The sequence below is a fragment of the Marmota marmota genome, unplaced genomic scaffold, assembly GCF_001458135.2.
Source record: "Marmota marmota marmota unplaced genomic scaffold, marMar, whole genome shotgun sequence".
Taxonomy (NCBI): domain Eukaryota; kingdom Metazoa; phylum Chordata; class Mammalia; order Rodentia; family Sciuridae; genus Marmota; species Marmota marmota.
In genome coordinates, this window is record NW_026000229.1 from 25,794,269 (window position 1) to 25,808,410 (window position 14,142).

At 34.6% G+C, this 14,142-nt stretch overlaps 1 protein-coding gene across 5 annotated transcripts in view; it reads right to left on the minus strand.

Annotated features, from left to right (window-relative positions):
• Positions 1 to 14,142, minus strand: part of Unc13c (unc-13 homolog C) — a 583,769-nt gene that overhangs the window by 273,221 nt on the left and 296,406 nt on the right. For all 5 annotated transcript variants that reach the window (XM_048793668.1, XM_015480644.2, XM_048793667.1 and 2 more), the window contains one exon: positions 10,100 to 10,256. In XM_048793668.1, coding sequence (XP_048649625.1) covers positions 10,100 to 10,256 — 157 coding nt within the window. The remainder of the gene's footprint in view (positions 1 to 10,099; positions 10,257 to 14,142) is intronic.

Sequence of the window (14,142 nt, forward strand, 5' to 3'; positions counted from 1 at the left end):
ACTGACCCTGTTATGCCCACTGGGGCCAACTGCTCTGGCTGGATGCCCAGTATCCACTCTTCCATGGTTCCTTATAATAGAGCCTCATGTGCCTAGTTAGAAATGCTTACCTTCCCAGATCTTTTTTCTTCCAGGCATGGCCATGAAGCCATGTTTTTGGGCAATGAGCTATATATTATATAATATATATCTTATAAAACGGGAAGGACTCAATTCTGATTTTAAAAGATCCTAAAAGAATTCTTGGCAGATAGTTTGTTTTATTAGTGTTTGCTATGGAAATACTTGTTTAATAGAGCTTTCAGGCTTTTTTTCCTTTTGCCCTTTGTGAATCTTCCTTTTTCTCACCTTCAATTCAAACAGAGGGCAGAGTCTATCATGCCTAAAAGGTGAAAAACTAAACAAATGGTAAGAATGGTAAGGCTTTAAGCTACAAGGACCTCCCACCCTGCCCTAGTCCCTTTTACCCACCCTTATTAAAAATTATAGTCCTGAGCAGCTGTACTAATCCTGAATTCCTTACCTCTGGACTTCAGTTATATTGGAGGGGCCGGGGAGTGGAGTATTTAGCTAAGTTCATTTGCTTTTCTGTTTTATGCAGTTGAACAAAATTCTGACTGATACAGATCTCTCATTTTGTCTCCCCACCTAGGTCTTCAGGGCCCAGCTGGAAAATTTACATTCAAGGAAAACTGAAAGCTGTGGAGAAGACTGCTGGGCTTGTTGTCAAAGAATTCCAAACAATATCAGATGATATGAAATTAAAAGTGTGGTGCTGATTGAATTTTCAAAGAGATTCTTTAACAGCAGGGACAGCTTGAGATGTAATTTTATTTACCATATTTCTATTTAACTAGAGTGAGATTGCCTTTGCACGAACAGAGGAGGCCTACTGTCTGCATGGCATGATTTGAGGAGTAAAGAAGACTGAGTGATTAAAACATGTTTCCCCTGAGGGACATGTCACCATATTGGAAACTGTCACATTATTCAGTTCTTTGTATTAGGTAGAGGCCACATATGTCTAGTAGGAGGCAAATCAATTATAATACTAAGTATTATCAGTTATCAAAAATGTATGTTTTATTTGCTGATCAGACTAAGTAGGCCAGGGGTCAGCAAACTGTCTACAAAAGGCTAGAAAGAAAATTTTTTTTTTTACTTTGGGGACTGTCATAATTATGCTACTGAAAGCTCGGTCCTTGTACTGGATGCCAATTCATGCCAATTTAATAATGAGGGCACAGTTTTGAGAAAAAGCAAAATGAAGGTTTAGTGCTTTGCTAGCAAAGGAGAAACACAGGGGACTCCAGTCCCAGAGGCTGTGGTTCTGTCAGTAAGGAAAACAGAGGGCTTTTAAAGAAGCTATTCAAAGGCCTCATTCCAGGTGTGCCATGGCAAGGGCTCCCAGGTGCACTCTGAGGGTATGCTGAAATTCACTCATGCAAGAGAGATAGTCACTTCCTAGATCTTCTAGAGACATCTCCTTCCTGTGTAGAGCAGATAATGCAAGGTAATCTTGTTCTCAGCCCCCAGATTAGAGAACAGGGGGAAGATAGAGAAGAAGAAAAAAAAATGTCCCTTTTAAAATAAGCAGTAAGGGCTATATTCAAAAGGTAACATGGACCCCTGTTAAAATAACTCAGCCCCGATACTGCAAGATAAGCTGCTATAGAAAATACATAAATAAGTGGGTATGATACTTTATTCATGACACTAAAATGGAAATTTTATATAATGTTCACATGTCACCAAATAATAATAATCTTTTGATTTTTTTTTTCAATATTTAAAGATGTAAAAACCATTATTATTTAATGGGCCACACAAAGCCACCGGATTGGGCTCATGGACAGAAGTAATAAGATCTCTAACCCTACTGATTATAACAAAAGTCTCATATGAACCAAGAAAAGCAAATCTCTTCATTCACATCAGGTGCAAAAAAGATAGCACCTAGGAATACTTATAGACCTTTAAAATTTTTTTGCAAGATTTATATGGAAAATGGCTTTTAAAATTCCGAGGAACACAAATGATTTGAATATATGGAAAAAGTAACGTGCTTTTGGACAGGAAGATTCAATATCAGAAAGATGTCAATTTGTTGATCAATTCTGTCATCATTAAGTTAAATAAAATTGTACAAAGAATGAGGCCAAAACTGTGTATAAAAACTGGATGGATATAATAAACTACCAATAATGGTAGATTTTGACCTGAGGAAAGACAGTTGCTACTGGACAAAATGCTCAGGAAATTTTCCCCAGGCTCCTGGGAACTGTAGAAAGAAAAGCTCTAGAAAGGAAGAGGTATGAAAACCTCTGCACTACGACAGCTTCTCCCTTCCCCATCTTTCTCTCTGTCTTTCTCCAACAACAGGGGTTAACTTTGTGGAACCAACATAGATGCCCTTCAATAGATGAATCGATAAAGAAACTGTGGTATTTATACACAATGGAATATTACTCAGCTTTAAAAGAGAATAAAATCGTGGCATTTGCAGGTAAATGGATGGAGTTGGAGAATATCATGCTAAGTGAAGTCAGCCAATCCCCAAAAAACCAAAGGCTGAATGTTTTCTCTGATAAGTGAATGCTGATCCATAATGGGGGTGGGGAGCAGGGGAGGAATGGAGGAACTTTAGATAGGGCAAAGGAGAGGGAAGGGAAAGGAGGGGGCGTGGGGGTAGAAAAGATGGTGGAATGAGATGGACATCATTACCTGAAGTACATGTATGAAGACATGAACGAATGGGGTGACTCTACTTTGTGTACAACCAGAGAAATGAATATCTGTTTACCATTTGTGTACTATGAATCAAAATACATTCTGCTGTCATGTATAATAAATTAGAATAAATAAATAAGTTTAAAATTAAAAAAAAAAAAAAACAACAGGGGTTAACTGAGGCAGAAATCAATGATGCTCAAGCTCTGAGCCCTCACCTGCTTCAGTGTCCCTGGGAAAATTCCTACCCATTTTATTCATCAGATCTTAGGTTTTTGTGAAATTTTTAGGAATAAGTTAAACAGTATTCTTTGATTAGCAAATTTTAACATTTTTTTTTTCTGGATCATACCAAAAATAAACTCATCACAAAGAGACATATTTCAAATAGAAGTCATTCATGGGCTATTTTAATAAATCTTGATAATTCAATTAATGTTGATCATATGAACATAGTGGAAATTGTTTGCATTTCTTGCTGAGTTGAGATTAGCACTGATATCAACAGATACTTCAAAATGATTAAATGGCACTACAAGGATGTTTGAAATTTCAAACTAATTAGTAAATTTCATCAATTCAATGTGTTTAGAGTTCCTTCACAGGAAAACCTGAAATCACTAACATGTTACCAGTCACTCACTTAAGGTTCCCCTCAGCTTGGCTAGACTTTGCATAGGCTTCTTCTTAAATCTAGGCCCTGACCAACCTCTTCTTAGAGAATCTTCTTTGGAAAACTTGTAAGTATATGTTCCTTCTTTGTCCCTTTGATATATAAACCTTTTTAAAAAGCCTCTTATAAACTTTTTAATCCATGAATATCTTTCTGAAAGAATAGCAGCCATCTCTTTGAAATGTAATCATCAAGGAGTGAGCACTCCTATTCTCCTTGTCTCCTTGGGAGGGTATGATCCTAACATTGATGCACGTGCATTAACAAACACAAAGGCTCATCATGAAAAATCTATCAAGTCTCTCACCTCAGAGCCTGAAGAATATCCCCTCTAACTTGTTCCATCCCTTAAAACCCTCCCACCTTTGTTTCAGTGGAGTTGATACAGACTGAGGTCTGGTCTCTCACTTCTATTGCAACTGCCTTGAATAAAGTCATCCTTACCTGTTTGATTTTGTTGTGGGCTGTTTTTCTTTAACATCATGTATAAAAAAAATATAATAATGTTTTCCCAAATTTGAGAAAAGGCATTGAAATGCCTGTGTCATTATCAATGAATGGTGAAGCTAAAACAAATTTTTCTAAGCTATCAATCTTTTTATCAACTCTGCTAGATACAAGACTGAATTATATTTCTTTTCTTTCTGTACAACTTCTTAGAACTTTTGTCATATGTAAAAATGATAAAGAAAAATGGATACCCCCAAACGATAGAAAAATTTAAAAAAAGAGGTATATCAGGAAGTTAATGAAAATATTATGTTGTTTTCTTACATTTTGTAATTTCTTATAGTGTTTGCCCTAAATACTAATTTTAACCAAAATTTCCAATGGAAAGTTTGCATTCTTCCTAAAGAACATCCTCTCAAACTGTAGAAGGGTCAGGCAACACTGCCTCTACCCACACTAATCCTTTGGCAAGTCACAAAAAAAACCATGTGTTCCAAAATGTTTCCCATAACCATTCTCTCTTTTGCAACACCACATTTTCCCTGTAAACTATTTTCTAGATTCAGCAGCACATTGCCATGTTAGGACTAGCACATCATCCCTCTCCCTAACTTCCATTTAGTCCTCCTGTGTTCAATTCCAAAGACTGTTTACTCATTCCTCTTTACTGCGCTGTGGTTCCCCATGGCTGAAACACTATATGTCATTCTTTCTCACACTTTACCATTAGTTTGTCATAATTACCTTAGTTTCTACCTGTTGGATGCATGTGCATTGTCAACTCTATTTAGGAAGCAAGTCTGAGATGGGGACCCACTGCCTACAATTTGGCTTATTTTTTGCTACTAAGTCAAGTTATGGAGACTTTTGTTTTCCAGTCTTTTGTCACCAGCTTTGTGGTTTTGAAAAGATGGTTGCATTGACAATTAGAGGCAGTCTTCTGGTTCCCTACATTTCTGTTAGTAAGTGTGTCTTGAAAAAGAAATTACAGTGTATCTTGAAAATCAGGTTCATTGTGATATTCTGGATACTCTGCAAATTACTATGGAGCGACCCTCCTGCAGTCCTTCATATGATATTTTAAACATCTAATTCTCTTTGTTAAATTCTTCTCTACTTACTTTGGCTAGGATGCCTTCTATTACTACAACTGAACCCTGTCTCATACATATCCTATTTTCTCTACAGAGTGATCACTCTCAATTAGAAATTTTATATGATTATATCTTATATCTTAAGAATAAAGACCACTCTAGTGAGCAGTAAAGTCCTCAATAATCTGATGCCAATTCAATAACAAAACTTCCTATTTAACTTCCATCTCTTACTCTATCTGTCCTACTCAATAGGTAGGCTGCATCCTACACTTTTTTGAACTTATTTTGTGTTTCTAGTTCTACTGGTCTACTCAAATAAATTCCTAAGAATATGGTAAATACATCTTTGATTTTGAAAATACTATCCATCATTCCTCTGTTATGCTTCTCTGAGTTCCTGGAGAGAATCAGTCATCTGTTCCTCTTTAATCTCAAAGCATTTGTGAGTACTGTATAAACTCCTTTGAGACTTATTACATTTTGAGAGAGATTTATGGTTGTTTTTACCTGTTTATATGATTACCTTATTAGAGTATAAGCCCCGAAGAGTAAACATTTGTCTTTCAGTATTTCTATTACCTGCTATAGTAGTGTTCATGAAGTACCACATAAATGTGTCTTGAAAGAATAAATGGACATAGAAAGAACATGTATAATACAAATAAATACTTATTAGCATATTTGTATTTGCTTAGTACTGGCTATGTCAAAGAGAGTGTATACACTCAGGGAAAAAACAGAACTAGATAAACATTAATTTTATTATTTTTTATTATTTATATAATAACTCACTAAAAATATTTCCTAAGGATATCTGAAAAATTAAAATATTGATGAACCATCACCACCTCAAGGAATTTTCTCCCTTTCCAACCTGTGATCTACCCAGGAGTTTCTTTCATGCCCGTGAAAACATTTTCTCCAATAACATTCTTTGATCACTGTTTTGAGTAATCTCAAAACAGTATTTATACTCAATAGTGTGTGGGTGAACTGGTTCTCTGAAAGCCAAAGGCTTTGATTTTATCATTTGTCAATTTCTATGCTGTAAACATTCTCAATTTCAATGATACCTGTATTTAACAGCCAGTTTTCAACATTCCTGAAGACTGAGCAGTCAGTTCTTATGGGCAGGTATGGCCCAGTGGCATACCATTCTTCACATTCACTTTTCAACAATTCAACTTGTTTGCAGAAATAATACTTGGACTCCAGATTTCCCCTTTGAAATGTTAACTGAAAAGCATGATGTTCCTTCCAAACATACCCCACCCCCTCATGCCTCTCCTGCTTCCACTTACCAAATCTAGACCCTATGGCGAATCGCTTTTCTCCTCACAGCACTGTCTACCTAAGAATTCCTTTACCCTTTGCCTCTCTTCTGCAAAACTTCAGCCTATCCATCAGAATGCTGACAAACTTTGACAAATCCTTGTAACACATGAATTGTTGTGACAACAAATTTGTAGTGCCCAATAGCAAATGCTACCTTTACTACAAAGTCTTCTTCCATGCCTATGAAACATTCCTTTTTGTATTCCCATCAATAGTACACCAAAACTTTTACCTCCCTCCCTCACTTCAGCATCCGCAATATAGCCCTAGTTTTGTAGGTGAGTTTTCCTTGTCCTTGCAGTCAACTACAAGGAAGATTAAAAAATTTGCACTCCTCTATCAAAAGCTTACTATTCCTTGCAAGGACCCCCATACTATTTCCTCAAATTTTAGAAAAGAGTTCATCCTGTCTTCTTCTAAAGGACAGCCTCTGCCTCTGACCTCTTGACCACTTCCTTATTTCTCCTCTGTGGTATTACCTTACCACTCATTCTCCCTCATGGTAAGTGTGAACCACGCTCTAGCTCCCTTCCTAGCAGTCCCCAAATATGTCCAAATCTATCTCATTAAAGAATTTAAGAAACCCAACTTTGTCAGAAAGTAGAAACAAAATCTGTTTTTATAAGACAAAAATCTTGTTCTTGCCTAATTTCTCATTTTTCCTTCATTTATAATTTCCTTGGAAGAAAGAATAGTTTTATTTCTTGTCTCTCATTTACGGGCTTTTCACATTATTATAAAATTAACACAAATTCAATAAAGAAAAATTTCAAATTCAAATGTAAAAATGGTTTCAAAACAATACCAACAAAATACCAGTATTAATTCTGATGGATGTATCATTGGCATTGTACACATTTCCTTTCAGTCTAATCCTGGGTATGACTTTAATGTTGGAATTAAATCGTCGAGTTTTGTAGCATTTTTTCCATTTTTTATTATTATATATGGGTATTGTTCAATTACATAAACTCTCCTTATATTTGGGTGAATACATGAATCCTCATTTATACAACTGTTCATCTAAGTCATTCACTCAGCAACCCATGAGACCAGCCTTCAGCATTAACTGCTTTGCCGTGACTTACTTGCTGAATCCAATGCATTCATTTCTTTTCCCAACTTAGTTAAACTACTTAAATTGACAGTTAGCAGTGGCCTCCCCTTTTCCTCAGTTCATCTCCACTGTCATAATGTCACATTTTTGTTATCCCTCTCATCATTCTCTCTAGCCACTTTTCTCAGGAAGCTTTGCTTGCCCTTCCTCTGTACACTCAAGGTTCTGTCCTTTTTCTTTTGTTCTTGAGCATTTTCATCCACACCACAACTTAAATAACATTTATATGCAAAAAGTCTAAATTTCTGAAAGTAATGGATTGCTTAAGGATTTGTTTGTTTCAACAATTATCTTAAGAAAGATTTTTCTACTAGTTTAGTTTAGTCTTTTTTTTTTTTTTTTCCATAAGACTTAACATGTCTGGGTTACAGCTTTGAGAAAAGTAAAGAAAGGACCATGTGATTGTCACTGGGCCCCAAGTCATGTATTAGCTTCAGTATTGAGGTGGAATAAAAATCTGGGGCTCCAAAGTGGAGGTGGAAGTTACTATACGTAATCTATTTAACTTAGCAAATAGCATTATTTTCAGCATTTAGAGACAAATAAAAATTTACATGCCAAATCACCAATTTATCAAGCTATAGTTTGATCAAAATGTCTTTTTATATCCCTATTCTATAAGAAGTTATTTGATTTACAAAATGAAGTTTGTTATAACTATGTTGTCACTGAAACCTGAAATATACTGAGATCAATCTGCTTTTTCTTCTGTGAGTCAGCATGGAGAAAAAGAGCATGTTATCTAATTTCCCTCCAGGTAGCTTCTATGGCAGGTATTAATCATATCACCACATCTTTTTTTCTCAGAGGTAAAAAGGCTCAGTGTTCTACATGGTTGGCTCATTCCCCACAATGCACACCAGCAGAATGTCAGAAGCAAAACAATTTCATAACACAAAACGCTTTATGTTATAGGTGAAATCCCAAGACAAAGAGTTCCGTTACCAAAGACTAGGTTTTACAGCAAAAGTGTTCTGTGATCTGGCATTTGGTCATAATACTATTTTGATGAACTGGATGCATTTTGGTCCAGGTCCTACAACAGTCATCTGTCTAATAAAGTTAGCTTGTGGTCTGTTTATATTAGAGGTAGGGCAGGAGGGACAAAATCCTCATACTTTATTTAATTCTTTCACTTTCAAATTTGACACACTAGGTTACCAGTTTTAAATCTTATTTAATTTTTATGTTAAATTTGAGAAACGTGTTAGAGCAAGAACTATTATATTCATTGAGCAGATGGAGAAATTCAGGTTTAGATGAATTGACTTGGTAAATTACAATAAAATGTCAAATTTTATGACTCCTAGCCTGAAAAGTGTTCTCTGGTATTAGTATTTCTGTTGGCTTGTTATTAAATGGCAATACTCTCTTTGATGAAAAGCACAGAACAAGAGTGAACACAGCAGCACATTTTTCCTTCTGATGGGGTTTTCATCTTTCACTTTCTGTGCCTCAGTTGGTTCTATTCTGTGATACATATTCCAAAACTTGATTTCTAACAGCATTATTCAATAAAAATATATTCAGTGAACCAAACTGGAAGTGCAGTGGATATAACAACCATGGTATCTTGGAAATCATTTTCCCATAATGGATCTTAGTTTCCTCTATGAAAACAAAATCAGGAAGTTACTGAAAATATTATGTTTTTTTCTTACATTTTGTAATTTATTATGGTGTTTGCCCTAAATACTAATTTTAAGAATAACGTGTCTCACAGAACTACTACCAGCACTACTGCCTACCCAGTGGCCCTTGCCAGAAACCCTGGAATCTTACCAGGCACATTTTTATCCCCTTACTGGCTACAGCCCAAAGACATCGGGTGCTCTTGATGCTGCTGGTTTTATGCCCTGAAAGCCTTAGAATCTGTCCTTTGTTCTCAGACTCCACCAATTCTGTCTTAGTTTAGATTCTTACCACCTTATTGGGATTACTCTTAGCTTACATCCTATTTCCAGACTTGTCAATTTTAATTTTTATTACATTCATAAAGAATGAGTTTCAGCAATGGGTGTAACCTAGACTCCTTAGTATTCCTGCATTTCTGCTTTCCATGTGTTGTTGATGCTTTTCAATACTTCAGGCAGACCACTTTAATTAGGTACAGGTAATTCTCTTGGGCTATTTATACAGCTACTATTTTCTTACTTAGAAGACATATCATTGCCTAGCAGTACTAATAGTACCAGTAGGAAGTACAAATGGAGCTTTCCAGGCTCCAGAGAAGGCAGCCAAACTCATACTTACCAGAGAACTGTATCTAAAGATGGTAAATCCTACCTTTGCTTACATGGAAAATTACCTACAGAATTCCAGTATGTTTTTTCTTACAGAATGTATGTTTTCCTCACTGGAAAAGATCATTTCAGATATGGAGATTCAATCTAATGAAGATTCCTATTGACTGTCAAATAAAGTTATTTTACTAAAAGTGTTTCAAATGAATCTTGAGCTACAGTCCATTATACTAGAGACATTTCCTAAGTTATCCTTTATGCAATATATTTGAAGAACATTTTGAGTCCACCGTCCCTTTAAAATGTAACTTGCATAGGTTACTTAGAATTTTAAAGTTTAAAGAAATTATACTGGACTGGAGATGCAGCTAAGTGGGAGAGTACTTGCCTATCATGTATGAGGTCCTGGGATTGAGCCCCAGCAGTTGAGGAAAAACAAAGAAATAATACTTACACCAAAGTTGGTAGCAGCAAATCGATCTGAGGCGGAAACCTGTACATTTGTTGAAACCGTTGTGTGAGCATAGAAAGCATTTATATTAGCCAACAAGGTGCTCATGACAGCAGGAACACCAGGGCACATGTATTTAGAAGACAGACAGGAAAAGTGCCTGCAAAATGAAAAATTATAAAGTGCTTTTAAAACACACTAATTCACATAACAGCATCTCTTCTATTGTCAGCAATTAAATCATTCCTCAACTGTGTCTATAAAAAGAAACACCTACCATGTCTAATTGAAGGAGAAAACAATTTCAAACTTTTGAAAATTTCTCATTCACAAATATGAAGTTGCTTAATCAGAATATGATTTGACACAGGGTTGTGTATGATTCCTTTCAACTCTAAGAATGTTGTGTGTTTACCCCTAAAGTACTTCCAGTGGAATTTAGTACTCCTGGAAAGAAATGCCAAAGAAATCTCTCTCTCTCACTTAATGCTCCCCCTTTATTTCAGTTCCTGAAATCCCATATTCCAGCTAAATTTTTCCTTTGTATTTCCCTCTCATTGAAATAGCAAGAGGCCCTCCTCTTACTACACATTGATTTAATTACATATCTGACTTGAGTCTAATCTGTGAGCTTTTCCAGAAAGGCCTATCTTCTATAAGCAGTTCTGTTTTCTAAGCACTTTTTTTTTCAGACAGGAGATAATTAGACAAATAGATGAATAGTGAGAACACAATGAATTATGCCAGCTTTCTACTTAAAACCCATTTATCTAAAACCCTGAATAATAGTACCATTTATAATCATCAAAAGCATCAAATGTTCAATTCTGTTACTTCTCTCAAGGAAACCTGTTTCATTTGAACTATAACAAAGATTTGGAAATTGAAAGCAGAGCTTATGATAAAAGCAGAAAATATAGATAAAATATTCATGGAGAAAAGAAATTTTCAGTATATAATCTGATCCTATTTTGCTCTCATATCTTAGTAATTTATCCTCCACCTAGCCATCTCTCATTTTAATTACTGAAAAGCAACACCGAATGTAAATACACAAGTAAGTGGATAGTACTCCTAAAAACTATGGTTCATGGAACTCAGTCAAGTTATCTTGCCATCCAATTTTTCCTGATACCAGCTAATTAAAATTAAAACATTAAACATGGATCTTTGGGAGGCAGAAATAATACTTATACCACAAAAATACATGACATGTAATTTAACCCTGGATTGAGATCATTAATGATTGCTTACCTTCTTAATATAAATGATATAGAATGCAATTTCATTATATACTGAACTTAAATTAATATTTAAGATTATCACAATAATATAAAATTATTTTTGAGAAGAAAATCTAAAACTCTAGGCCTATGCCATCGTATTTCATATTTTTTCAATAAATCATGTTATTAAAATTGTTAGACTTAAATCATGGTTGTGTAATATGCAATGCTTAAATACAATGGTATGGAAGATTGTGAAAGGAAAATGCCAAAGGAAGAGAGATACAGAGAAAAAAGGGATAAAACAACATCAAAGGTAATTGTCAAACTGTTAAGATACACAAAGGGTGGTATTAATTAACCAGAACCTGCAGGGTTTCCTCATGTTGGTTAAGACAAATTTTCTGTAAGTGTTAATAGGTCACTTTTGTAAGCTGACAGATAAAATTGTATGTATTATCATGCACAACATGATATTTTGAAGCATAAATAAATTCATGATGAAAGTACCCTAAGAAATTATGATTTTGGTGTTCCAGAGCAATGTTTTACAACTAAAACGGGAGGGTTAACAAATAATTTATAGGTTACATATGAAAATTTGTGGATGATAGACTGCCTGGTAAATGTATGCAATGTTACTTAGTTGAACACAATCTCTGCTATGCACTTATTATTACTGTTAATGTATACTATCAATAGAAAAATTGAGAAAACAATGAAGCCAAACTTTGGTTTACAAGTTAAAGTTTTCTTAAAAAAAAACTTTGATTTAGAAGCAGTTATGATTTTTTCTTATTAAAATTGATTAAAATTAGAATTTTTTTCTAGAGGTTTGCAACAGTTTTAGTGTTTACCTTAGTCTTCACAGAGGGTATTAGTATTAGAGAATGAATCGTGAAATTGTGAAATTGGTGTATAGAAGGATTGAGATGAGTAGGCATTGGAAGCAGAAAAACAATTTAGGAAGTAAAGTGAAAATTGACACTCCTGCTCTGCTTCCAACATAGATAAACTCTTCTCATAAAGAAGGGTGGCGGGGAGCAAAAAATTTATAGCTCGAGATGATCCAAATGTCATAGAACTATGGTGTTTACTTCCGATCTCCAAAAACCTTGAATAGACTTTCCTTATAAAATAGTTTTAAACTTCATTTTAATCATGTTATAAATGAAGATCTATTATGATCTCAAAATGTGAAAAGCAGGTGGGAAAGTTGCTGTTTTCCAAGGAACAGCATGAAAAAACCATGCTAAATAAACGACCACAGGAATTACAGTTTTTTTTTTTTCTTTAAATACTTGGTTGGTTTTGCTTGTTGCTGTTGTTATTTTTAATATTATTGTCATCATAACGTTTATTGTTGTTTCTGAAGTCTGACAGTCTTTCCTGTATTTGTTGTAATTAAACATATTCTTTCCTTTCCTAACTTGCTTCCCCAAGATCTTAAAGCTAGTAGAGTGCTCAAGGAATAAAGCTGAGGCAATATCAAGTTAAGAACCATTTCTTCTAACCACTAAGTAAACCTTCTTAAATTTATACTCCTCCTTGTCTTCTATTTTTTTTTAATTTAAATTTACTTAAATAAGTTTTAAGATTTTGCATATTGGTAGTATGCCATGTGATATTTAGATACACATATACAGTGTGTAATGTATAAGTCAGATTAAACATATCATAGTCCACAAACATGTATTATTTCTTTATGGTAAAAATATTAAAAATCTTCTAGCTTTCTGAAATAAACAGTAGATTATTATTTTAGCCATCCTATTGCACAACAGCACACAGAAACTTTCTATTCCCACCTAACAGCACCTACAGATCAACCTTTCCCCATCCCTCCTTCCTCACTCTGCCCAGCCTCTAGTAACCACCATTATTTCAATGTTTATGAAGTCAACATGTTTATTTACTATATTCATAGGAGATTATGTGGCATTTGTCTTTCTGTGGCTGGTTTATTTCCATCCATGTTGTCACAAATGACAGGTTTTCACCAATTTTTAAACAACTGAGCAGTAAGTAATCCAATGGGGTACAAGTACATTTCCTTGACTCACTCTTCCATTGTTGTACAAAGCTTGTTTCCCATTTGTTCAGCTATCATGATTAGTACTCCAACCAACTCCAACAAAAGGGAGTGTGGATATCCCTAGAGCAGACATTTCATTTCTTTTGGTTACATATATGTAGTAGAGGGATTGCTGGATCATATGTGACAATATTTTTAATTTTTTTGAGGAACCTCTACACTATTTTTCATAGTGGCTATGCTAATTTGCATTACTTCTTTACTTTCAATCAACAAATTAAAATTATATATATGTATATTTATGGTGATATATATATATATATGTATATATATTCACACATTATAGAATGATTGATTCAAGATATGTTCACTGCTTTACACATGTATCATTTCTATGTGATGAGAATACTTAAAATTACTCTTTTAGCTATTTTCAAGAACACAATACATTGTTATTCACTATAGTTGTACCATAGATCTCTTGAATACATTCCTGTGATCTAACTGAAATTTTGTATCCTCTGGTCAACTTCTTCACAACCCTCCCATTCCCAGTAGCTTCTTATAACCACAATTGTATTCTCCACTTTCATGAGTTTGACTTTTTGAGAGTTCACAAATGAATGAGATCATGCAGTATTTGTCTTACTCTGTCTGGATTCTTTCATTTAATACAGTCTCTTCCAGGGTCAACTGTATTGCCATTAACGACAGGATTTTTTTCTCTTTTAAAGGGTTAGTAATATTACATTTTAAATATATACCATATTTTCTTCATCTGTTGA